This window comes from Haliaeetus albicilla, chromosome 26, assembly GCF_947461875.1.
Source record: "Haliaeetus albicilla chromosome 26, bHalAlb1.1, whole genome shotgun sequence".
Classification (NCBI taxonomy): domain Eukaryota; kingdom Metazoa; phylum Chordata; class Aves; order Accipitriformes; family Accipitridae; genus Haliaeetus; species Haliaeetus albicilla.
Genome location: NC_091508.1, coordinates 12,154,057 through 12,180,850, shown reverse-complemented (window position 1 = coordinate 12,180,850; position 26,794 = coordinate 12,154,057). Strand labels below are relative to the sequence as shown.

The window sequence follows — 26,794 nt, the reverse complement described above, 5'->3', positions numbered from 1 at the left end:
AGGGAGAAAGAATGGTTTTGTGCAGTCCCTACCAGGAGGATGCTTTCCCAGGCCATCCAACGTATGGGCAATACAGCTCTTCCCTGGATACGGTAGTAATCCCCACTGTAAAGATTCCTGCTCATGCCAAAGTCTGCAATCTTGATGGTGTAGTTGTTCCCCACCAGGCAGTTGCGAGTTGCCAGATCTCTGTGCACAAAATTCAGAGATGCTAAATACTTCATTCCAGAGGCAATCTGGGTGGCCATGTACAGCAGGTTAGAGTAGCTGCGTTAAAAGAAAACATAACAAAAAGAAAAATCAATAGTTACCCACATTCAACTATTTCTTGCATTTGATGTGTTAACAGTGACCTGTTATTTTCTGCCATAACAGTGAAACTAAACTGTCTAGTTTCAAAGCACTACCCCCCCCACCTGCCAGGCTAAGCCAAGCTCCTGAGCTGACTCAGCAAGAACAGACAAGCTGTCCCTGAAATTCAGGGCCCTTAAAATTTGACATCCTTTAGATTTTTAATATCAAGCATTAATCTCAAGATTTTCAAAGAGTTTATGCATCGAAGCACCAACTTTTTGCAGACACATGAAAAATTAAGCTGTACAATCTCAGAATCTCCTATCTTAACTGCTTAGCCTAGTATTTCAAACACTGCCACTATTGGATGCTTACATTAATATATATATGTCACTTAACATTAAAGAGAGGTTACTTTTTTTTAATACATTTAATATTACTGAAAATATAAACATGTATGTTCCATCTAATGTAATTTTAATTCCCCCATTAGCAAAATGAAGATAATATTAATAAGTTGTGTGATACACAGACAGAGTTTGGACCATCTGACTTGCGGCATTCTTTACAGACTATTATTCTGTGATGCTCAGCTTGTTTCCCACTGTGCACGCTCAAATGCTTCACACAACCAAGCATTGCTCACAACAAATCTAATAAACTGTTCACAGTATTTCTCAGATAAAGGTCAGAAAAAGAAAGTCTTAGTCTCCTCCTCTTTGTGTTCTGGTGGCAATGAGAAAAGCTCTACCATGTTATCTAAATTACATGGTATAATGTGACGCCTCTAATGATAATAGATCCAATCTATCTATTCTAATCAATAGCCAAGCTATCCCTACAGCAATTCAGAGGCACTGGCAGGAGGGTCTGGTCATTGCTGCCCTCCCAGCCTTTCAGCATGGTGAACACCACAACTCAGGAAGGTGACACTTGGCCCAGTCCCACAGTCAGCTCGATGTTTCTCCTGATCTGGGTGGACCTGTTGTGCCCCCAGAGAAGGAACTCTGCCACCCACTTGTACCTTGTTAACCTGGTTGTTGGCTTTTCACATAGGAATGGGCATAGCCTCCAAGATCCTCTGTTCTCCCCTCCCCCTGCTCAGCTGCAGTTGTCTCCCTGCCTGGGGCTGTTGCTCTTCCCACTCAAGAAGCCCAGTCTCTCCTGTCCCACCTGCACCCTGGCAGGGTCCTGGGCAGCAGCTACCTTTTGGCTCCCTGCCCCTCTGCTCAGCAAGCTCTGCAGGGCTTGTTGCATGCAGCTCTGCATACAGAGGGGCAGGACAGGAGACACTTCTCAGCAAACTCATCTTCATCATTTGCTAGATAGCCAGAGAGACAGTAAGGAGATGGATTTCAAACACCAAAGAGCCATAAGGACTTAAAAATGTGTGACCTCTCTGCAGGTAAAGGGCTGGTTACCACATTTGGTGCATCAAATATTGGGCTTGAGACAGGTGGGATGATTGGACCTTGCCATGTCAATTACACACCCACAGGCACCAGCAGAGACAAGCTGCACTCTTTGGCAGGGGGATTCATTTCACTCTCAGTAAACAACTCCTATGTAGATATATATCTGAGCTAGTCATACTGGCTTCCTTTAATGTGAAACTGTATCTGGCTGGAAGGGACAAAAGGAGAGGGTGAAGGATGAGCTGGAGAGAAAGAAAAACTAGACGTAGAGCCAAGTAATGGAAACCAAGGATGAATAATGTGAGCAACAGTGCTGAAGTCAGGTAAGAGGTGAGGAGGAGATAAAGGAAGGACAGTCTGAGGCTTTGGCTAGGAAAAAAAGCTGCAAGTCTAAAGGTGAAAGCTGTTTCAGATGTGCAGAAAGGGCAGGAGACTGGAGAGAGCTAGAATATGTTTCTACTCAGATGCAAATCCTCTCCCACCCTACAGTTCCTGGTGTGTCATGACTGCAGGATACCAGTTTAACAGTCCCCAACAGGACCACTGACCACTGCCAGCTACTGGCAGAAACATTGGTGGTGTCTCAACCCATGGTAAGACCCAGCCACCTCCTCTCTAGTCCATCAACAGAACTGGCTCTGCCTAACTACCTAGTTCTTGAACTATAAATAAATCTAATCCTTTGGGGAGGTACATGCCAAAGGCTAAGCAATGCAGCAATTTCTCATCAGTGCAGGTTTCTTCATCGAGCAGAATACATTAGTACTACACACAACTCTCCTCTGAGGAAAGGATTTCTGCAATAGTAGAGATGCTTTATGTTAAGATTTAATCCTTCCATAGAGGAGGGAGATAAGTGCCACCGCTGACAGAAAATGGTTTTCTTTGCCAAATATTCTCCTTCTGTTGACTGATGAAGTTTTTCCTTAGGGAAGCTCCACACTCAACTCCCCTCATGTAATATTCTTTAGACATCCGGAGAACATATGAACCTTCCTAAAAGCCTAAGAGACATTCTTGATTTTCATCCCCAAATTCTTGCTGTAATGCAACTGGCTCCCCATATTAATGAAATATTTGATGCAAGCCCACTAACGTAAACAGATGGTCACATCAGCAAACAATACATCTAAGATGGTCACCGTGACCAGAACAGCCCACAGTCAGGGACACCTCATGGGAACACAGACCTCCAGACGCCTCAAGAACAACCTCCCATACAAAGCAGGACTACTGTCCACAGTATGTGCCATGGCAATGGCTGGGCTGGAGGAAGGTCACTGCCTGGAGCACACAGCAGATGAAACTGGTAGCTCTGTATTGTTGATTTGACCCAAAGATGGGCAGCTCCCCTTACCTGACACAGGGAATATTATTTGAAATGGCAAATTTGCTGTAGATCTCCCTCTGCGACAAGAACTGATTGAGGTCTCCATTTTCCATGTACTCTGTTATCATGCACAGTGGGTCATCACGCACACACACACCCAGAAGCCGGATGATATTTGGGTTCTTCAGCCGTGACATGATCTTGATCTCCTTCAGGAAATCATTTCTTGTAAAACAGAAAACACAGGTTTGAATCCTAAACTATTCCTTTGTCTAAGGAAAGCAGAAGCAGCATGTAAGAAAATCTCAGTTCAGAGACATTTACACTTCTGCACACAGTAAGTTTTAAAGCTGGTTCTGTGCTTGTGTTCAACATTGACCCCTTCCCCAGCAAACAGGATTAATACAGCATTTCAGTTTGACATTATGTCTATTCCTATTCCCCACTCCCTGCTTGCATCCTGTTCCTTACATGAACACACAGAACATAAACCAAAGACACATGACACACTCTTACAGAAGTCACCAGGGTTAACCTATGTGAAACTGTTGCTTGGAGAGTATTTGCTTTCCTTCTCAGATGGTCAGCATTGCAGATGCACTTACCTGGCTGTTTTGTTGACATCTGATCTCAGCATTTTCACTGCTACAAGAACCGGCTGGTGAGTGAATTCTGTAGACGAGACTCCCAGGAATTCCAGCAGGCCATCGGCTTCGCAAAGGTGTACCTGCAGGACAGAAGGCAGAGGCAACTATGAGAGCATGCACAGGCAGAAAACCAGAGGAAAACAACGTCACATTGAGGTCACCGGTTTGGTCACCGCTGGCAGAATGACTAAGCAACTGATCTAATGAAGGTGACACTGTTCTGATCAGAAACAGCCCATAGGTTGGCCCTAGATCCTGGACAAAATGTGTACATAACACTAGATAGCCCATGACGTAGGAACACACATGTATTGCAGCCTGATGTGTCCCCAACACACTGAATTTACTGCATGTGTGCAGACTGGTGCAGTAGACTACTGGGTGGGGCAGTCCAATTCGCCCAGCAAATACTGGAGGTGTTCAGGAAGGCCACTGTGCTTAGAGTTGTCTGCTTTAATCTGCATGTGCATGCAAACAGCACAGCTGCAGCAGGTTTGGTATGTAGAGCACATCACACCAGCCATACAAGTCCAGAACTGTCCTGCAGCCCAGCTTGAGTCACTCCTCAAACTTAACTGAGGAGCATCCAGGAATTAGACAGCTATCCAAAGTCCTTTAATTCCAGAAAAAAAAAAAGGATGAAAACACATGTGTGCCTGTGTGTCCGTGTATGCATCTGTGTGGGGGTGACAAGAACACCTCACCCAGAGTTGAATACTCTAATGAGTACACAGAATTTCAAGTTTCTTCAGATAAATAAATGAATAAAACCATAAAATTACTGCCAAGGTTGTATAAGAAGGGGTGACAAGACACTTAAGAAGTTATCAGAATGAATATTCAAATGGAGAATTGCACAAGAGATGCTGGGGTGGGGAAAGCAGACAGACCCGAGTGTGTGGCATAGGAAAAAGTACTGGAGGAGGGGAGTAGACTGGATGTGTCAGTCAAAGACTTGCAGCAGTGAGGGTAATGTAATGGGAGCTTAATGAATTTTATATGAAGAAAGCAGCGAGAACTAATGTTACAAGCATGGCGAGGAGAAAAAGGAGACAGCATAGAATATGGGACAAACCCACAGAACAAACAGAAACGAGAATTACAAAGATGCTGCTGCAGTTACATGGAGAATGCAATCTGCTGTGGTGAAAGTACAGTCACGAGACTAGGAACAGGAAAGAGAGCCATGGTACTAAGTGCATGTATTACAAGCACAGGTAATGTGTCACTGAGTCCAGGGAGTGGATGGTTAGGAGCAAGGAAGAAAAAAAGACTGAAAGAGAAGGAAGGTCTGAGTGGTGAGGTGAAAAAAGCAATGAGCCATGTTTCTAGAAGCAAGACTGCACGGTAAGCCAGAGGATGATGACCTGTTTGGTAAAGACTAAGGAGGTGAGAAGGAGAGATTGGAGAATGTGATGTGGCATATTTGCAAAAGTAAGGGAAAGAGCCTGTAATTTGAGGAAAGCAAGAGTCTCTGAATCAATCTCCAAGGAAAATGGAGATGGGAGAGCCTGGCTGCTGCTGTTTGACAACACAAAGGAGGAGGAGGAGAAAGCTTTGACAGTTATTAGAAGGACAGGAATGAGAAGGAAGGAGAAACCAGAAGCAAAACAACAAGAAAAAAAGCCTCTCTGTTTCACTTTTGGAGCACAGCCCAAGACAGGGCAGGATCCAGGCAACAGCAGAAAGGGCTACACTGACAGCCAGGTGAAGAGGCTGAGGATGTCAGCACCTTCCCAATACACAGAATGATCCAGAAAGAAGTGAGGGGGACAGGGAAGGGGCTGGGGTAGGGAAGGTGTGTTGTCAGAAGGGAGGAATGATAAAGATGGACACATCACAGAGGAGGAAGCAGTCAGTAAAAGGCTGTGCTTTGTCAAAATGCAGGTAGAATTTAAGGCCGTGAGTGAGCAAAAGCTGGGAAGAAAAAACAGACAGTGGAAAAGTGAGAGCAGGAGAGGGGAAGACCTATTCAGTATGGAACTAGGGATAGTGTGGAAATGAAGCAGGGAGAGAAGAAAAGGCAGGGTGAAAACATTCACAACTTGAAAGGAGCTCAAGGAGTAAAGAGAAAGCTTGGAAGGTGACAGTTGCATGTATCATGCTGCCTGAGGCTTCTGACACAAACTGGGGCTTGAGCAATCAGCAATGCTAAAGAATATGATCACAGTGCTTGGGAAATGTCTGTCTTTGCCTGGGTCAGCGTGCAGAGCCCCACCAAAACCTGCATCTGTGCACAGGAAAGCTGTTTTTACAGCTAGGATCCATCTGTCTTGGCTGGAGTCACTGCTAGAGTTTTCAAACTCACACGCCTAAAGGTGGGTGACAGCCATGTTTGAGATGTCCATGGAAGACAATGAAACAGTCCGAATTCCCATCCCCACGTCTTTTCTATAAGGTCATAAACAGTGATATAGACAGTGAACAGAAAAAGTTTGCAAAGTTCATCTGTTGAGAAAGACTCATATGGTAACAAGCAGCAGCCTCACAGGTGCAGAATGGGGCCCTCTAAAGCCTATCCTAAAGGACATCAGCTTTTCCCAATGCAAAGACATGTATTAAATAAAATACTGGTATGCAGAACCCTCCCCTCAGCCCCCAAGTATGAAGCAGTGCCAGAGAGGCAGCTCAGAAGATTCAGCTCTGCCAGGCATCTCCTTTCTGTTGGAGGAAAAGTGGAAGAGAATAGCTGTACCTCTCCAAACTGTCCTTCTCCCAGCTTCTCCTTGAGTCGCAGCTGCTGCCTTGGGAATTCACCCACTGAGATGTCCTTCTTGGTAAGCGAATCCACAGTGAGGGCTGGGACTGCATACATGTTGTTGCCGGTCACACCTTGCAGGTGGACAATATCTGTTTCAGCATAGTGAGGAACATTGTTCTGAAAGCCTTGGTGAGGAGTGGACTTAGTCAAGTCAGGCTCAGCATAGTCCCCACTGCACACTAAGGGGAAACCAAAGACAGGCAGAGTCAGACTCCCTTAAAACCAGTATGGCCCAGCTTCCACTCCTCTCAGTCCTGCAGACCTCTGGGAATTCAGCCTAGCTGCATGCCTACTACCTTGTACCAAGGTACACCCAGGTGGAAAACTCTTTGTTTTAACTAGGGCTTAAACCAGAACAAGCAGCACTTCTGCAGACACCAGAATACCTGTGAGGTGCCAGCTATGCAGTTATGAGAGCTCAAGTTCTTGCCCAGACATGGAGGCATGAGTCTGGAGTGATTTCCTGTTTCTGATTCATCCTAAATATGACATGTTCCCCTTACCTGACGCAGAGATGTTGTTTGCAACGTCAAACTTGCTCTGGATTCCCTTCTGCAACAAGAACTGGTTGAGGTTTCCATTTTCCATGTACTCTGTTAGCAAGCTACACTACCTCTTACAGCTTATTCACATAAATATCATGGGATAGCTCTTTATAAATAACTCCCTGGTCAGTATTACACCAAACATTTGTTCTGCTTCAAATTCACATCCTGACTCAATCCAATCGGTCTCCCTGTGTAGTATAATGCTGGATCTTAGCAACCTGTCAGTGCTTGAGGAATACAGCACTGGCCTTCCATTCACTAATCAGCACTGCCATCACTGAGTACAAAACACTGTTGGAAACATTCCCTTCTGCATGCATCCAAAAGCTCCCCAGGGGCTGGAAGCCAGGGCACCACTGACATTCTCTGCCACATTTCCCTCTGTTTTTTCTAAGGGAATTTCAAAGAGCCCTTGCTTCAGGAAAAGGTGCTAAAGGTCTTCTCCGCCAGCCAGTCTGGACAGTCCAGGAGGGCTGCAGGCAGCAACTCCACTGCCAAGGAGCCGATGAGATGAATGACATGCGATTGCTATGATTGCCAAAACGAGCTCCTAAAAGATGACCTGGCTAATGTATAAACACAGTCTTCAAAGACAACAGTAAAAGGCCACCACCCTCTAGTGGGGCTGGTGCTCCATCTGCCAAAGTACATGCTAAAAAGTTTCAGAGCTCCAGAATATTGTCTTAGGTGCCTAGGTTAGTATTGTATTGCCTAGGAGTCAGAGAAATCACTTAGTGAGAAGTGTCACATTTTAAAATCTGAGAGAAATAATAGAAGAACACGTAACTTCTGGAGACTGACAATTACGTTACCTGAATCCTCTGCACTTTGGGAGAGCTCTGGAAGCTTTTGGAGCAGTGTGGCTGGCTGGTGATATTCCAAATCCAGTGGGAAAGCTCGTTCATAGGTGGGGTTTGACTGGTGGATCTGGGTCTGGTTGTTGGCAATGGTGTAGCTGTAGAAGGAGAGGCGAACAGTGGCATCCTCCTCTAGGATTCGACGTGGGGCCTGCAAAAGAGAGAGAAAAAAAAACCGTTAAGGCAATACTCAGTTGTTAAGTAATGTATTGGTTGCAGCCACAGCACTTTCCAGTAATATCTTGGGATAGGGCTGGCATTCTCCCCTACTGTGAGAATAGAGTTTTAGCTGCTCTATGGAGCTGGGGAAACCCTGTGCCTTCCACATAATTTTGAGCTCATTAGAGTTAATGCATAGTACTGAACTTGTGTCTGCAAAATAGCCCCATTGTATTACCTTTTCCAACCTTTTTTGAACATACTGCTTCCAAAGAATAATGATTATAATCATCAGGAGCAGAAGAATAATAGCCACAAGGCAGCCCACAAGGATGGAGGTATTGGAGTCATCTGCTTTCTCTCCTATCCAGGTGCTGGTTACTGAAGATGTGGTTTCTGCAATCATAGAGGTATGAAGAACAATTTGGAGTTAACAAAGCACAGGTTGTTACCTGTGCTGGCTAACCTCCTACATGTCCCTTCCTACAGTCTGGCACAGAAAAGATCTTAGGCAGCTTCCTGAGCATTAACACTAGCTGTATTCACATTTTGTTCTTATCAGAAATCCTCATTTTGGAGCCTTGCAGTTAAGAATTGTGCAGAGGACTTCTGCAATCAGACTTCTTAGCATTGGAACAGATTCCTGCACTGGATCCGTATTAGAACAGACAGTTTTCAGAGTTTCACTGGCTGCACATATGCCTTCAGCCCGCTTACTCTGAGGCAGCCTTGGCCAGCTGAGGGAAGGAGAAATAGCTGAGGCTTTGAGGACTGTAAGATGCAGCCCCTGTGCATGAGGACAATAACCAGGCCATACTTGGATCTCCAGAAATGGAGGGAGAGACTATGTTAATTAGGATGTTACTGTGAAATCCTCAACACTTGAGGCCTTGGCACAGCTAAGTGACAGAAGTCCTTACCCCAGGTCCCCTCAGTAACATTGCACTCTGTTTCCAGGAGATCCGTTGTGCTTGTGGCTACCGTAACAAAATTAGGATTCACACTCTCCATGTCTGTGGAAGGGAAGGGAAGGTGTCAGTTCAACAAACAACCTCCCTGCTCCTACCAGCGGTCAGTGCAATCCCAACCACCACCCCTACCTTCCCAAGGAGGACAGGGCTGAGACCCATGCAGCAGGTCATGAACAGCATGAGCAGAGATACCTGCTCATTCAGCACTTCTCAGCACACCTGCAGGACAAGCCTCTGCGTTGAGCAGCACGTACATCCTGACCACAGCAAAACACCAGTGCGTGTAGGATGCTTCCCTGAGCTTGGCCAGACACGGGACTGGAGCAAGAGCCTTTTTTCCATTTTAGCATGATTGCAAGAATTGCCATCCCAGCCTAGACCAAGAGTCTGCCAAGTCCCACGTGTGACGGAGGGTAGCCAGGAGGGGCTGCTATCAGCAAGATAAGCAACAAGCTGCAATCAGAGTGCTCCTTCCCCAGGAATGTCATCTCACTATAGCTGATTAGGGACCTTCCAGTAGGAAGCTATAGCTAGATCACTTCGCTGTCAGTGCTGGCGGTTTTCTCCAAGACTCTTGTCCATTCCATTTTAGAGCCTTTTAAAGCACCTCATGGCACTGACTTCTGCATCATAGTTAAGAATTTTTTTAGAAAAAAAAGTCAGCTTCTTATTTTTCATAATGTGCTAACTTCATTATCATCTGTAGATACACTTAAATTATTCATAACAAAATACTTGGTAAAGAGAAGTAAAAATCAACCCTACGACCAGCAGGCAACTGTCTCAAAAAGAAGAAATGCTCTATAGTCCAATTTTTGGTTGCCCTGGTTGTGCTTCTGCACATGTGCATCAATATTAGCCTGAAAAGCATCCACTGTAGACTGGATCTTTCTGCCCCTGCATTGCCCTTCCAACCCTCTCAGTGCTTCTACTACCTCCTCCTCCCCATCATGTAGCCCCACAGTGCCCTGCACTCATGATAACCCCACATGTCCTGCACCTCACATCATCTCTTTTGCTCTCTGTCCTTCACCAGATCTGCTTGACTGAAGGAATACTCACCTGACTGGAAGGAAATCTCACTCATCATCATCCAGGTGTCAGCAAAGTAGAAGCGGCAAAGTATGGCTTTACCTACACGCTGATTGAGGGGGACAGTCACAAACCTAGCACTGGGGTTTTTGTCATCTAAGACAGTTGCCACTCCAACAGGTTCAGACTCCCAGTCTGCAATCAGGCGTGGTTTGAACAGACACTCCACTTTTTGGAAGATCTTCACCCCCTTGGAAAACATGTTGTTACAATGCACCTAGGAAGAAGGGAATAGATCAATCAGACTGGAGGAAGATCTACTAAAAAGTAAATCAAGCCTCACGGATTTTCTGTTCATGAAGATTTTCTATTTCTATTATCTCCCTGTATGAATACTCCTAACTCAGAATGAGTAACTTGTTTCAGTATAGCTCCAGCCACTTGTAGTGTGCAATGAGAACATTTGTGCAAAAAGTTATTCTGAAATAGCTCTTAACTTCACATGCAAAAGCTACATTAATGGTCAAATTTCGGCAGGGTCTTCAAAAGGCCCATATAAAAATCTATCAAACAAGCCCTGTACTAATCTAAAGCCCCACAGACCAATTCTCCTTGAATATATATCCGAAGAAGGGAATGAAAAACCACACCTGGGCTCTAGCCTCTTTTAGAAAGCCTTCAGCATCTGCAGTCTAAGTTAATTTCTTCCAAAATAAATGGTACAAGCTCAAGAAGATATTCCCCTGACATACAGCAGCTCTTCTGCTGTGCTTGCACCTTGAAAACAACAGAGGATCTAAGTTTTAAGAAAACCATCATGTAAGCCTGCATCCATCAGCCTCTCCTGGTGGCTCATCGCCAGGTTGTCCCTGCTGCAATGGCACCACTGGTGTAGCTCATGATGCTGGAATTTAAACTGCAATCACTACGCTGCCAAGCTAACATCTCACTAAAACAAAGGCATCCTCTCATCTCTGAGTTACAGCTCCACATAGTCCGCTTTCAGACTAAGTGGTTCACAAAATGCTTTCAGGCTGACTTGACACCTCCATACTTGGGAGGTTTGTTTTACCCTCCCAAGAGCTGATAGCAACTTTCTCCTTTCCTGCTCTTGAGCTGCACTCAAACCAAGAAGCTACAGCATAAAAGCAACATCTCCCTCTTCCTGGGTTGCGGCACTGCAGACCCATCAACACCAAACACCTGGCACTCTCCCAGGCCTCCAGCACTTCCAAGGAAGCAGGCTTCACAAAGAGGGACAAGGCTTGTAAGGATCCTTTATGCTGTTCCACTGTCTGTCTTCAATGCAAATGCTGCCCTGCACCTTTTAAAAAAAAAAAAAAAAAACAAAAAAACAAAAACAAAAAACAAAAACCACCATGACAGTTTAAGTTCTGCCATGCAGTCCTGAAGATCTGGACCACAGTATCTTGGCACTGCAGGCAGCGACCAGGAACCAGAAGGAATAAGGTCCCCCTTAAAGTCTTCAGTATCCCTCAGACTACTCCACTTTCATAGTCATGGTCGTCCAATCCTCCCTAGCAACTCTAGAAATTACTTCCTAATGACTGTGGAGTTATTAGCAACTCTGACAACAGTTTCCAAACTAAGTGCAGCTTTGAAGCCTATTAATCGCTTGGCCTCTGCAAGGACTTGTATTGAATAGCAGTGAAGCAGTAATGAGGACGACAGGCCTGATGAGCAGTAAAAAGACAGAAGAAGGGTATTTGTGTATAATTAGGAACAGAGGAAGCTTAGACAACATTATTCAATAAGGAGAAATAGTAATCCATAACAAGGCAGGAAAGCCTGATGCCTGCAATATACAATTTGTGCCCTATTTGGACAGGAGTTGGATATGTTCGCATCTTGTACTGATACAGAGACACTTTCTATTTGAAACACCACCTACTAAAGTCCAATTTTACAATATGCAAGTCTAAGTAATTTGCAATGCAGCTGCAGTATTTGCTAACGTTTATTTTTAATACTTTTCTGGATACTGGGGAAGTTCAGTAGACTGGGATAAAGCTAACAGATATGAAGGTACAAAAAAGTATTTACAGACCACCTAGCCTATACAAATTAAATGCAAAGCTGAAACAGGCAACATTCAATAAATAATCAAGAATAATTTAAGCTAATCAACACAGCTTTATAATGAAATACTAGATGAAGTAGCTATTTTTTACGAGCTTGTGTGTTTGGTTGTTCAGAATGGCTGTGTTTACATGACAGACTTTTGCAAGGCATTTGATTTACTTATAACATCTGACTCCAATTAACATAGTATGAACTCATGAATTATATTAATTTGATTAAAAATTGGCAACTAGTAAGTCTTACAAGTTTTAAGGCACAAGTTCTTCTCTAGGTGTTTTTCTAACAGGAATGTATTCCTAGCTCAAGGCTATTTGCAACCTTTTTCAATGATCTGAAAGAGACTGCAGAATCACTAGCAATAAAATAAATTAAATGGGGAAAAAAATAAATCAAAGTTTCCTAAAATAATCTGAAGTTTTCAGGATTGACTCATTTCAGGGTAGTGAACTCGGGAACAAATTCTAAGTGATGCTTTCTACACTGGACTTTTACCCTGGACACCAATAAATTTGAACTGACTTTTAGCATGATACCAAAGTCTTAATGAATATTGGCTCCCTATCCACTGGCTAGGAGGACTAATATGATCACAAGACTGATAAACAAAGAAGAATCATCCAAAAGCAGGGAATTGGTACCATTCTTTTATGCAGTTTGATGGGAAGCTTGCACCCAGTTCCGGTTTCTATACCCAAGGAGTACTGGCAAAGAAAGAATTGGAAGATAGCTACAAAAATGACCCTGGATCTCACAGGGAAAGCATTAAGAAGTTCAGCCAACTTAGTTTACTGAAGCAAAGATTAAGAGAGTGGTTTAATCACAGTGTAGAAGCAGGAAAATTTCTGAGAAGGCAGGACTCTTATTTTTGTCAGTGAAAGCAGGCTAAAAGCCAATGGTTGCAAGTTAAAAATAGACAAAATAAAACTAGGGTAAGCAACCACCAAAACAATTTACTTAAGGATGTGGTGGGTTCTCCTTCATTTGAAATCTCTACAAGAAAAGCCACCAATCCTTTGTAAAAGATTCTGCTGTTTACTACAGACTCAAAGTTCAGCTCATCCTTTTCCTGTGTGTTTAAGTAATTTCCCACAGCACAAGCACAGATTGAGGCATCTGGAGAAATTTTTGGTCGAAATGGAAGCACAACCACATTCTTTTACCTGAAAGGTGAGTCAGGCAGCCCTTAGGCAGTAACTAGCCTACATCCTAAATCCATCCTCAGCTGCCTAACCACTGCTTCAGGTGTCTGTTTTTTATTCCTTTAAGCCAAATACTGAGAGTGTCCAAGCTCTGGAGAGGCAAGTGTTCCCCTGCTTCACTTTTCTGCACTAGCAAACTTGGGACATCTGCTGCTCAAATTCTGCCTACAGTGGACTCTGCTGTCAGGCACCTTGTATCCTCCTGCTTTGGGAAGAAGACCCAAAGAGGCAACCTGGGAGCATGCAGACCCAAACCCCACTCCAGACTGCTGGAGAGGGACAACGCTGACTACCTTCATGGAGGTGAAGTTCCGTGGTCGGTCAAACTGGAACTCCATTTCAACAGAGCCTGTGCTGAAGCTCTCATTCTTCCAGCCAACGTAGTCATAGCCTGGCCACACACGGTACTGATGGCTCTGTGTGAAATCGTCCAGTCCTAGCACACCATCTGTCAGCTGGCCCAGACCACCATACAAGTGCCTAGCAAGAAAGAACCAACAGTTAGGCAGAATACCAGCCAGGAGAACTCATATGTGAAAGCACGTGGGTCCTTCAACTGGTACCAGGAAAACATTAGTTTATTTACTCTTAACCCATCCTGGACAAGAACTCACTCCCTGTTCTTATGCAACATCACCTTTATGTTGTTTGGGCTGGGCTTTTAAAATCTTTCCCTGCTTAGGAAAAGGCTGAAGTTTTTGCCTGACAAAGCCAAGCTACAAGCAGAGTTTCTTGAGAATCAAAACTAAGACTACAGAAAATGACACTGTATGGTCTCCAAACAGAGTGCTTTAATTGCAGCATTTCATCATGGAGCTGAATGGGAGGAACACCGCTCCATCCTGTCCTGGGGGAACCAGTGGGGAAAGTTTTGCAGGCAGGCACAGAAAAGCAGGAAAAAGAACAGCAAGACCATGAGCAGCTCACCCAGCCACAGCCAGTTCTAACTGGGATAATTTCTGGCTTTGCTCCTTGTGTAATTAGAGAGTGTTACCAGCTCCATTTCCAAGGCTGGTTAGACTCTTTGCCCAGGACCCTGCCTCATTCTACTTCTTATCTGAGAGTGCAGAGCCCACCATACAGTTTTCCAGCACTGTCCCAGAGTAAATGATGCCAGATGTGGTACACTCCTGACCCACCTGCCTTCTGGGAGCCATCCCAGGCATGTCCCTTGTCCTATAGCAGGGAAGAGCAAACAGTTCAGCTGTATTAGTGCCTGAACTTGCTCCCTGGACCTGTTTCATTCAGCTGCTTCTAGGCAGTCTTTGTAACCTGGGCTGGGCTGCTGCTACATGCACTGAAGCTCTGCAAGTCCATTCCAGGTGAGCCCTCCTGTCTCAAACTAGAATTTGCACAGGTATGCATGCCTTTGAACTCCAAAACAGGATTAACAGCTGGAAGAGGCAGACTCCTGCTTCCAGGCCAGTCAGGCACATGACCTAGAGGTTAAGGAGTTTGAAAGAATCCTTGCTTAGCACATCAGGTTTTGTGCCTACATCTGTAGCTCCCTGACACTCCCCAGCAGGGCCAGCTTCCTAAGCTAGTGCTGGACAGCTGAGCGCAACACCTACATCTTTCTGCGCGTAAATTTATTTTGTTTTTTTTTAATATCCAATCCCTACTATATCAGTTCAGCTTGAAAGCATCAGATATTAACATATAAAGACATTGTTACCCAGTATCTTGCAACATCCTACAAGCATGAAGAATGTACTTTCCAACCCATTATTTTAACCTCCAGCATGAAAAAACACAAATAATTTTAAAAAAATCACCTCTAAGCATAAAAAAAAATTTTAGGCAACACTAAAAATTTTCAGGACTTTAACGTCAACTGAAGCAGGACATACAATAAAAGCACCTTAAGTCAATGGATGACACCAGGTCACTGAAGAGACACTGTCAGATCACTTATTAGGCACATTCCTGCATGGGCAGGAATATGCTGCCTCAAGAAGATACCCATGCCCAAGTTTGTCTGAGGTTTCAAGCTGCTGAAACACACTCAAATCGGTACTTATAGCAAAGAAAGTGGTCACACTAAATGTCTGAAAGTTCAGCCAGTTATTTAACATTTCACATACAGACTCTTAATGAACTCTCCTTCCATGAAAGCCAACTATTAGGTTAACCAGACACCTCAAAATGTCAATAACATGCCACCCTACCTAACTAATTTCAGTGATGTGAAAAATTAACAGACCTTGTAATGAGCTGTCAAAATCCAGTTACTTTAGGCTTTTTGACTCCAAATTGGAAAAGCATCATACCCAAGAAATCTTTACAGTGAGTAATCGGCCACCTTCCTCTCATACCACATTGGCAGTGGTGCCTCTGCTGACCTGGAGCTTCTCACAGGGAGTGATGCAGTTTTCCAAGTTGTTTCAAGTCCACCAGAGCTCTGTTTTCAAAAACAATATCTCAAATCTGTCCAGAAGCTCACAGGTATCAAGTGCAGGCCTAGAGTTCAGGTGTTGCGCACTTTCTCGGATGCCCAGTTTACCCTGGAGACCTCCTGCAACAGTTTAAGATGCAGTCTGCTAGAGAATGCATTTCAGATGTCAAACTGCAGAAGCAACAAAGGCAACGAAGAGGGGAAGGACCTTCATCTGCTCCAGGGACACTGGGACTGCACAGGTAGAAGGTCCAGCCGGCTCTCTAACTCCAATCTGGGGCAACAAAAGAGTAGCAGCACCTTACAGTCTGTGGTATCAACAACAGCTTAAGGCTATACCTGAACCAACAAAGAAATCAGTGCAATGAATATGGTCACAATTAGAGACCAAGAGTAAGGAGGGCTTTAAGGCAATCGGACACACCAGGACTGTGTCATCACATCATGTAAAGATGGAAGCTATGAACAAAGACAGCACTTAGCTGTATACAGACACACTCTTCTCTTTAAAGAGAAGGAACGACAACTTCCAATAACAAAGAAATTATTTCTCTCCTGCCAGCCTTTGTGAGCTGGGGGAAATTAATCTGATGCATCCTGATCCCATGCCCTCCTTTAAAAATCAGCAACTAACAATGCATCAAAGGGCCTGGAATAACAAACTTACAATGCTTTGGAGAACCAGTAGGTTAGCTTGCAGCTCTGGAGGTCTCAAAGAAATGTTTGGGATACAAGATACTAGTGACAGGGCAAGTAGGAAAGAAGAGATAACTTGCACAGTGACCGAGAGAGAACAGGACGACTTCTCCCACCTGCGCTCCTGGTATCCATCATAGGTCGAGTCATTCAGATAAACGATGGGGAAGCCAGGAGCCGCTATTGTCCCTCCTTCAGGGATGCTATAGGATGCCAAACCATCTAAAAAAGAAGGCCATATACCTCAGAAATACAGCAGCAGCAGCCTTCCATCATCTCTGTCCATATGATCCTTTTATTTATGATGTGGACCAACAGAAGCAGTTCCGTGGGCCTGGGATTCCCTCTGCACGTGTGGGGACGCAGGTGAGTCCCAGTCAGCGTTGTATATAAGGACTACTTTCCAGTGACAGGCATGGAAATTGCTACTTACCATACCAGACACAGCCATAGAGCTCCACCCTCATACAGACAGTCATTGGCATCTCTGTCACAGGAATCACCCGGATAAAACGAGCAATGATGGGAGGCCGAAGATCTTTCAAGACCACATCATAAGTATCAATGTTGCCTTGGATCACCTGGAGAAGAGAGATCCTTACTAGCAACTTCTCTCTATTGTGCTGTTCATTTGTACAGTGGTGTACTTGTACCCTATCATTTGACACTGGGGAGCTTTCCCATGCAGTATCTGCAGAGGGTTAGCTGCTGCTGCTCCCCTCCTCCTACCTGGTACATGGCTTACAGGGTGAAGGATGCTACCGTTTCACCTCCTGTCCACTGCAGACCCATACCAGGCAGTACTCTGAGGGATAGGAGAAAGGCAGGTGGGAGATGAATGTACATGTGGACTATATGTTGCAGAGAGCTCCGGTTACTAGTACATAACCTCTCTTTCTTCAAGTGAGCCTCCATGTACATTCTAACAACAGGCAAATGAGCACTTGCCCTCATCACTAGTTACCTGGTGGAGGGTCCTGATGTCCTTTCTCTATAAGCCAACAAAATCCCAGAGGTGCTGCAGTGTTTGGGGGATGAAAGTGCAAGCAGCTGCACAGATGTCTTGAACTGAAGTGTTCAGCATTACCACAGTCACCCCATCCTGCTGAAATACAGTCTGATATGGCACAGACTTTCACCCTCCCCCTTCCCCTCAGTTTCACTATGGTTCTGAGAACAATCCACTATTTATTTTGACAGTCAGTGTGCAGAAACAGCTGAAGCTGTCAATCCCCCAGCAGTGGACACAAAGTGCCTAAGAGATTTTTTTTGAAAGGATTTGGACTTATGGAAACAAAATCAGAACACCTTTGATATCAAAAGTCTGAATTACAAGTGTGAGGGCTCCTGCTCAAAGGTGCTATTGGTGGGAAGGATGAATCAGACTGAAGTTACTCAAAAGACCATGTAGATTGCAATTGCTGATGTACAGGCAATTTAAAAGATGAGGGAGGCCAACAAGGGAGCAGAAAGGTGGCTGCGTCTTCATGGCAGCAGAGAAGATCTCCAGAGAGTGAGTATGGCTGGACAGTCCATCGAGGAGTGAAAGACCTTATTGTATCACAAAAAGAAACCACTCCAAAGACTGCATCTCCCTGAAGAAGAGCCAGCCACATCTGGTGGTCTACTGGACTGCACCAGGATAGCTGTGAAACAGCTTCCTGCACCTGGTTGGACAGTTCTACAAAGGTGCACAGTCCCAGGAGTTGACCAAAGAAAACAGAAGGAAAGCCAAAAAGTAAGCTTGCTTCCTCATCCTCTTCAGCTCCTCAACAGGCTTTTAAATCTGCAGCCTCTTAATATCCCTCTTCCTAGGAGAAACACCCATGACTTCTTCAAGTGAAGTAGGGACACTTAAGTAATCCTTGCTTTCAGGAACCAAGTGACAGTGATTAACCCTTTTGGCCATCAGACGGCCTAAGACAAGAGGCCTGGAAGCCACCTCTGCTGGCTCCACAAGACCTTGCTGATAGGAGATAAAACCCAAGAGCAGACAACATATGGCAGAATATCTCACATCTTCATCACAGAAGTTGGACAGATCCTCTGGAGTTGACTATTTGGCAGGGAATCTCTGAGGTGGCAGATATGTCAAGCCAAAAAGTCCTAGATGGACACAGTGCAGACAGAGTAAAACGAAGAAAGCTTCAGCCACCCCCCTCAGAAAAAGGTATCTTTGAACCAGCTCCACAGAGGAAGAGCTGACATTTTTGCCTGTCCTGTACAGACATCTTCTGAGAAGCAAAAGAGAAGATGCACTTTGCGTAGCACCTCCACAAGGTGGGGTTGCTGCTATTGAGCACAGTTTCTCAGGGCTAAAAAAACCCGAAGTGAATTAGCTGTATGTGGAACAAACTCAGCACCAGTTTCCATCAGCTACTGATGCCAATGTCCCCAACATCAAGAACAAAGCAGTGCTGCTGGCAAACAACTGTAGGTGGCTGATACCAGAAGTTGATGAGCGACCAGGACTTAATGGTGCTGCGCCATGCAACATTAGTGCCAATGGAGAGGACCATCCTTAACTGATGTCAGTTAGTCAAGGGGACCCCAAATTGACTCTTTGCCTTTACTGAGCAAATTAAAGCTGGAGGTGACTTTACTGGTAAAGCAGCAGCATGTACTACCTGTCTGAAACTTAGCAGCACAGTGAAGGGGTTTGTTTGGTTTTTTGACTGAAACCAATTGTGTGATCCCCTTGGACAGAGACATACCAAGATGGGCTCACATAGTCACACTGAAATATCAGTGATTGGGCATCTATCAACCACAGGACTGGAAGAGGCCTTCCTAATGCATACAAATAAGTAGATTAGGATCTTGCACCTCCATCTGCACCTCATTCCAAGGTCAGAATGATTTTTACAGGTCATTTTTACCAAATTATTTGACCAGACAGCAGTGCTTCTGAAATATGGATTCACTAATGGAATATGTGACATGTTACTGGTGACACATTTTGAAAAATACGTTTTACGGAAAGTCATTTTTCAGAGGAGCTGAAATGGCAGGAATTGCACCCCATTCTGTATGTCCAGAGCAGCAGGAACAGAGGAGCAGAAGCATCTTCTGTAAGTATACCAGGAGGGAAAACCTTTTGGTCTCATGCAATGGGGAACAGATACACACACACTGACAATATATGTGTACTTCCACATATATAGAATAGAATAGAGGATGGCTCAAATTATAGCATCATAACAGCTGAATACATGCTCATTACCTTATTATGGCCTAGGGAGATCTTGCAAAAATTGACCCATACTAAATCATAACACCTGACACTAACACAGTCCTGAGGGCCCAAGAACACTGCTCTGCACAGGACTGGGGTAGGAGACAAGGAGCATTTAGCTGCTTGTGGACAATGTAACCAATTGAATTCTGGTATAACTCAAGATGCAGACAGACTTCACCTAAGAAAGTACCGACAAAGAACAGTTAACCCCATGGAGTTTAAACTTCCCCTCCCATCCTGCAAACACAGTGTTTGTAGCACACACCAAAATGTGAGGGATGGGCAAGATAATGGTAATGGCCAAATAGCCAATCAAAGGTCTGAGTGAGCAAATAATTCATTAACAAGCTAGAAGCTATTACCTAATACTGCAATACAGACCCCACTGTGACTTCCAAAGCACCCCCAGTGCCATAAAACATCACCACACCCAGTACCTTTCTAGTCTGGCTTAGGTCTTCAGACTCCACAAGCCAGCCTGAGGGAGGGTGATCAGGTCAGACGAGCTGCAGATGAAAGAGGGGATTCCTTCCCAGGGAAAGTTTAATAAAGGCTTATGAACATGACCAGAGCACATCCAGTGCTAAGCTGTGTGCTCAAGTCTGGAGATAGCAGGAGACAACTGTGGTGATCAGGGAAGCATCTCTGAGTATGCGCACTCAGCACATTTCCTACCCTCTAAAATCCTTCCTCTTCATTGCTCCCTACATTCAACACTTAGCAAGAAACTCATCTCCATTCCCTGCCACCCCCTCCTTTTTTTTTAATCACAAAGCAGGCATTTGCTTCACAGCTTCCAATTTAGAAGCAAGTGTCTGGCTGGTAGAGGGACATTCACATGATATTTTGAACACGCACAGAAAGGTAGTGAAGAGCCACATTTTTCAGTGATGGCAATGGCTGGGATCTGGGGGATTAGGTCAGGGGAATAACAGTCTAACATCATAGCAAACACAGGACTAAGGCAGAGGACGCTAAATGCCTGACAGAGAGTCAGGATAAAGTACAATGCACTAGGCAGTACGTAGAGGATGTGCCTTCTACAGTCTAGTTCTTTATGACTGTGTGCTCCATGATTCAGTTCCTACTACACTCACCTTCCTGCCCTGACGATCTTTCCAGGAGATCCAGCGCTCTCCATTGCGGCTATAGTCAATTCGGTAAGCACGGGCAAATTCTTTGCCTGTGGCACGGGCATGCCGTCCCTGAGTCCCAATCAAGGTAATGAAGAAGAGCTTGTGCAGGTCAATTTGAAGGAACTGTACATCTTCTGGTTGCAACAAGCCAGCTGGGCACCAGGCTCCATCCCCCTCTTCCCTTTGTAACCTGAGGGGAAAACCACACACACAAAAAAAAAAAAAAAAGTCACTTCCAAGGATCCAGCCTTCCCAGTAACTGAGGAAACACCTTGAAACTTTGAGAATTGGGAGAAAGAAACCAAATCAGCAAGTGAGACCTGACAGCTGGCTACCAAATACCTCTCCCCTTCAGGGTGATGGTCAATTGAGACTTAGACTCCTGTAGCCAGTTTTGCCCTGTTAAGAACAACTCCCTCAGTTTCAGGTATCTTTCATTAACTGTTAGAAGTAATTTCTTTCCCAGACACATACTTCCATGTTCATCAGAAACAACTATGCTACTCAGTAGGTAATTGCATACTGCATGCTCTTTAGCACCTTGCTAGTAAAGTGCATACTCACTTCTCCTAAACCCCATAGAGTAAGGCCTGAACCTCTGCTTGACCACCTGCTACAGCTCTAACAGGCACAAAGAGGAGCGATCTTAAAAATACATTTTAGAAAGAAAAGGTCTGCCCATCTACAAATTATTCTGGGTCATCTCAATGCATCTTTCACATTTCCTTCATTCATCAGAGCTGCTTGTGCAGGACACTGCTAGGTGTACGATGTAAAGGTCTGCTTCCAAGTTGAACATTATGACACCAGCTGCAAAGGTTAAGGCTTTTATCCTTGGAGATTGCATGCCGAGCAGAGCGTTGTAGCAATCAGCAGGTGGAGCCACTAAAGGAAACACTGCCTTACCTAGGCTTCTGTAGGCTCAGCTGTGCAAGCTGCAAGGTGGTGAGAGTTTTAAATGTGAAAAATTTATCCAGACACAAAAAGACCACGTAGGCTTTTTAGCAACAGGGATTTCTTAGCAAACAGCAAGCCCATGAAGGGCCCTTATCTTTCAGACAGCAATTCCTGTCTCTAACTGACGGGATCGGTGAGTGCCAACCCCTGCATCAAGGAAGGCAGTACTCAGGAGACACTGAAGGTCAAGTCACAGGCTAGAGAAGATTTTTGTCTCAGGCTGGTCAGCTGTTTGTGCAAATCTTTCTTATGGTGAAGTGGCAAGTAAAAGAAGTTCTAAGAAAGGCAGAAAGGGTGACTATGAAATGACAGGGACAGACATCTGCATAGGACAACTATGACCTCTAACAAAATGAAGTCAGCTAGAGGGGTGCCTTCACGTCTTCACCCTGTGGACATCCAGCTGCCCTGGCAAAGAGATGATGGTAACAGATGGTAAGTGATGCCTGAAGTATTTGCAGAACTGGAGACAGGCCCTGTCTCAGAAGAAAGTAAGTCTCCCAGCTTTCAGACCCACAGGCTTGTTCAAACTCCATTAAAACACATGACACTTAGCATCTTTGCTTTACCACAGACTAAGAAAAAAAAAATAATCAAGCACTAGGAGAATTTTATGATTTTGAACTGCCCAAATTCATCATAAAAATGTAAGTATCATAGTTAACCTGAAATTCGCATCTAACTTGCACCAAAACTGTAGGAAAGTTTGGTATCATCATTATAAACAATTCTAAGGAAACTTACATTTTTAAGTATTTTGCAAATCATCAGTTAGTAGCTTTGAGAAATGAAATGACAAAAAATGAAAAGCCAAGCTTATGAGAAAGACTGTAGTACTGCTTGACATTGAAAGAAAATCCTTTAGCTACTTTTTAACAATTCCTTAACTCTGCAGTTTCCAGGTTTTTGAGCCCATTTCCTTAATAGGATGCAGTTGAAAAGTTCATCCTTGTAAATGATTTCCTATGATTTACTTTAAAGCGCTCTACAAGAATCCCAGGGGCACTGTCTCTAGCTGACCTGTAAGTCACAAATCCATATAGAGATTTATTCACAGAACTATAGGAAGATGAGGGTCGGAAGCAACCTCTGCAAGTCTCTAGTCCAATCTCCTGCTCACAGCAGGGCTAACTCCAAAGCAACAGTGTGTTGCTCAAGGCGTGGAGACACCATCACCTCTCTGGGTAACCTATCCCACCACTTCATTCTCATGGGGATGGATTTTTTTTTTTCCTTAATATTGAATCAGAATTTCCTGTATTAAAGCTTGTGACCAAGACTATTGCCTCTTGGTCTTTCACTATGCACTAACTAGATTTAACATAGAAGCAGTGAACAAGCTAAGCAAACAGGTTTCTTTAAGGGTGAGGAAACTTCTTCCTCAATCACATATTGGATAGCTAGATGAAAAAAAGGATTACATTTTTTGCCAGAGATTAACCTACCGTGCATACTGGGGTCCCGTGGAATCATACCACTGGCTGGAAGCAGTGATGTCTTCATCTCGTATCGTCCCTTCATGCATACCCAAAGGGTAACGGCATATAGCTGAAAATGGGAACACAAGCAAGTAAAAAAAGATCAGTACCAATTCTTCCTAAATCACCAGACAAGTTTAATTAAAAGGCTATCATGCCTAGAGAATAAACATGGTAATGATAAAATAGAGAATGCAAATAAAAAGGATGAAATACTTCATAATTACCATAAACTGAAATTGTAAGTAATGAAATACACTCACAGTTAATATCATTCAGCAGAGTCCTGGCAAGGCAAAAACTTTACAAAGAAACATTTTAAGAACATGAAATCTAAACCATACTAGTGTTACTGGTTGTACAGGCCTATTTTACAATGAAAAATTATTTATCAATAATGATGCAACATAAAATGGATGTATTTGTTAAAAGATTTTTCTTCTTCTGGAATAAACTGGATGCTTGACTTGCATTCAAATAGGAACAATTATTTTCACCAGTCCAGTAACAAGCGAGAAGTTAAACAGCTTCTATTACAGATTACTAGACTAGCTTATGGAAACATCTGCTGTGTCGTGTCACTGCAGGTTAGAGCTCACACTTGAACACAAGCCCCTGACCATCCACACTGCCCCATCCTAGTCTGTTCCCTGCCTCCAGCCTCACATGGAGCAAGCATTTCTCTCCAGGCTTGAGAAGACTCTTAAACTTGGTGCTGCCAGAGAGTACAGACACAACTGGCTCAAGCCATGGAGCTCTACAAGCTCAATATGGCTCACTACACCAAAGACAGTGCAGACGTAGCTTACAAATCCAAGCTGGCCAAGCTCTCTCCCCTGACACAAGTTTTTAAATATGTCTTGGAGTATTAGAGATGTTTCAGAAAACTCAGAATCTTAATGTGTTCATTAAGGCTCAGTATTCAAAACAGGCAAGCAAGATATTTTTGTCAGACTGACATCAACAGGAGATTTAAAAGAAAGTTATATGCGATTAAATCATGAAACAATTAAAAAGCAAAAACATAGTCAATGGCAAGTCCCAGAAAAAAAGGAAATGGGACTTTCCTATAGATCTTTCGTCTTTGTCCTCTGAGCTCACAACAGCCCCAGCCCCTCCCCTGTCTGCAGTGACACAGACAAGTGCCAGCATGTGCTTCAGTCACTCCAGAGTGGCATGCATGCCAGTTGGCATCTTCACTGCTGCGCTGCCTGCTGCCATATCAGCAGTTCCGCCTGCCTTTCCCTCAGCGAGGGCACTGCCTTGGGTGTCTTCCTCATTTCTGTATCTCAGGACTGCTACCCTTGTACCAAACCTGGATAAAGCTGTTCACCACGTTCAGAAGCTACAAGAAAAGATAGAGGCATGAAACCCACCTTGTTGTTACCACCACGGAGAATAACAACCACAGGCCAAATAACTACCTGACAGATTTCAGTGTAGAAATGTTTGCAAACAGAGGTTGTTTCAATAGGATTTGGTTGCAGCTGTTGTCAGGCTCAGTACCAATGAATGTGTGACGTTCTGTATATTCCTAAATAATGTTGTAAAGGAGATGGGTGCTGAGGTGACAATGTTTGCTGATGATATCAATTATTTAATATAGAAAAAAAGCAAATTATGGGAATACATACAAAAAACTAGAAAACACCATTACACCACTGTCTGTGTTCATGGTCAGATGCCAGTCGGATATGGAACAGAGCTCTGTCATCGTTTAACCCCAGCCAGCAGTTAAGCACCACACAGCTGCTCACTCACTCCTGCCCCACCCAGTGCGATGGGGGAGAGAATCGAGGGGGGGGGGGAAGTAGAATGCATGGATTGAGATAAAGACAGTTTAACAGGACAGAAAAGGAAGGGAAAATAATAATAATAAAAATATACAAAACAAGTGATGCACAATACAATTGCTCACCACCTGCTGACCTGGTGCCCAGCCAATCCCCAAGCCACACTGTACCCCAGCCAACTCCTCCCAGTTTATATACTGGGCATGATGTCATATGGTATGGAATATCCCTTTGGCTCATTTGGGTCAGCTGTCCTGGCTGTGTCCTCTCCCAACTTCTTGTGCACCCCCAGCCTCCACTGGCAGGTCAGTATAAGCAGCTGAAAAGTCCTTGACTTAGTATAAACACTGCTTAGCAACAACTAAAGCATCAGTGTGTTATCAACATTCTTCTCATCCTAAATCCAAAACACAGCACTATACCAGCTACTAGGAAGAAAATTAACTTTATTCCAGCTGAAACCAGGGCAAGCTCTTACTCCTTCCTTCTCCCATCAAAGGCAGAGAAGGCAACACAGATTATTCAAAACAAAATATCAGCAGCCTCACCATTACAAAAGAGATTACTGAAGTGCAGTATGACAAAGATTATTTATATCTTGAACAATTACTCACTGCCTCTCAAAATACCAGAACTAGGAGGCATCAAAAGATCAGGTAGTAGAGTTCAAAAACAACATATGCATCCTTAACCTATTAAGGCCTCCGAATGCCAAAGGTTCACATGGGTTCAAAAATCAGCTAGACAAACTCACAGCTAGCACAAGCAAATACACAAGTGCTAGCTCAGAAAGCTCCTAAGCAGCAGACTGCAGTGAGCCGAAAGCATACCTGGAGTAAAGCACTGCTGCATGCTTGCCCATCTATGCATTCTTCTAGAACCAGCAGAGCTGGGACCCTGCTGGAGTCAGGACACCAAGCTGGATCGCCCCCTGGTCTCACCCAGAACATTCATTCATATGTCTGAGGTTTTTTAAGAGGCCTGTTTACAGAAGAATTCACTGGAAGGTAGCTGGTGTCTGACTGGGATCAGACATGATGATTGTGGCTGCTGAAAGCCAACTGAGAACTCTAACCCTGCTCTGATACTGAACAGTAAGTTTAGTAAACCAAACTAGCCTCGACTGTCTGCACTCTTTACCTGTCCCATCACAGACCAGTACAATCTGATCTATTGCTGGAAAGCTAGTATGTTGCTGAACTATGGGTAAATATCTGAAGATTTTCCAAAAGGGTGGGGTCATCATCTGAAAGCAGAAAGTGTTTTTGTGCTTCTGCAATAGGAGTCCTGTCTGGTCACACCTTATTTAAAGGTCAAGTGCACACCCTACAGCAATGCCAGACAGAGAGCTAGCTAGTTGGGAAGGGCTCTGGGGGACAGGGACTTACTGCAATCCTTAACAAAACTCATTTGTTCACAAATCCAGGGCTGGCAGATGGAAGCCAGAGTGTCCCTGGCATCAAGGGATACACTCTACGGGTGGCTGTGGCTCTCGCCAAAACAAGCAGCATGAGGATCTCAGCAAAATGCACATCCTCTCGAGCAAAACCAACCTTGGCTTCTGTTTAGGTGCCACCAGACTCCTGCTCGGATATCACTGACACTTTACTACCACTCATGCCATGCAGACAGGATACACTGAGGATCAAAGTGTTAGCTCACCTCTCTTAGTGAGGTCAAACAACTGATACTAGGCAAAAGGACTCCACAGGATCTTTCCTACATAGGTCTGAAATCATCCACAAAGCAGTCCCTTCAGTTTAGAAGGCAATGCAGGAGATGCTT

The 26,794-nt window shown here is 44.3% G+C and overlaps 1 protein-coding gene across 5 annotated transcripts in view; it reads right to left on the bottom strand.

Annotated features, from left to right (window-relative positions):
• LOC104320447 (discoidin domain-containing receptor 2) overlaps positions 1-26,794 on the bottom strand; it is a 63,349-nt gene that overhangs the window by 6,098 nt on the left and 30,457 nt on the right. For all 5 annotated transcript variants that reach the window (XM_069771639.1, XM_069771640.1, XM_069771641.1 and 2 more), the window contains exons 3-15: positions 23,184-23,286; positions 20,743-20,971; positions 16,841-16,988; positions 16,524-16,629; positions 13,610-13,796; positions 10,045-10,291; positions 8,932-9,024; positions 8,250-8,407; positions 7,808-8,003; positions 6,382-6,626; positions 3,645-3,766; positions 3,067-3,264; positions 33-267 (exon numbers count right to left, since the gene is read on the bottom strand). In XM_069771639.1, coding sequence (XP_069627740.1) covers positions 33-267; positions 3,067-3,264; positions 3,645-3,766; positions 6,382-6,626; positions 7,808-8,003; positions 8,250-8,407; positions 8,932-9,024; positions 10,045-10,291; positions 13,610-13,796; positions 16,524-16,629; positions 16,841-16,988; positions 20,743-20,971; positions 23,184-23,286 — 2,267 coding nt within the window. The remainder of the gene's footprint in view (positions 1-32; positions 268-3,066; positions 3,265-3,644; positions 3,767-6,381; positions 6,627-7,807; positions 8,004-8,249; positions 8,408-8,931; positions 9,025-10,044; positions 10,292-13,609; positions 13,797-16,523; positions 16,630-16,840; positions 16,989-20,742; positions 20,972-23,183; positions 23,287-26,794) is intronic.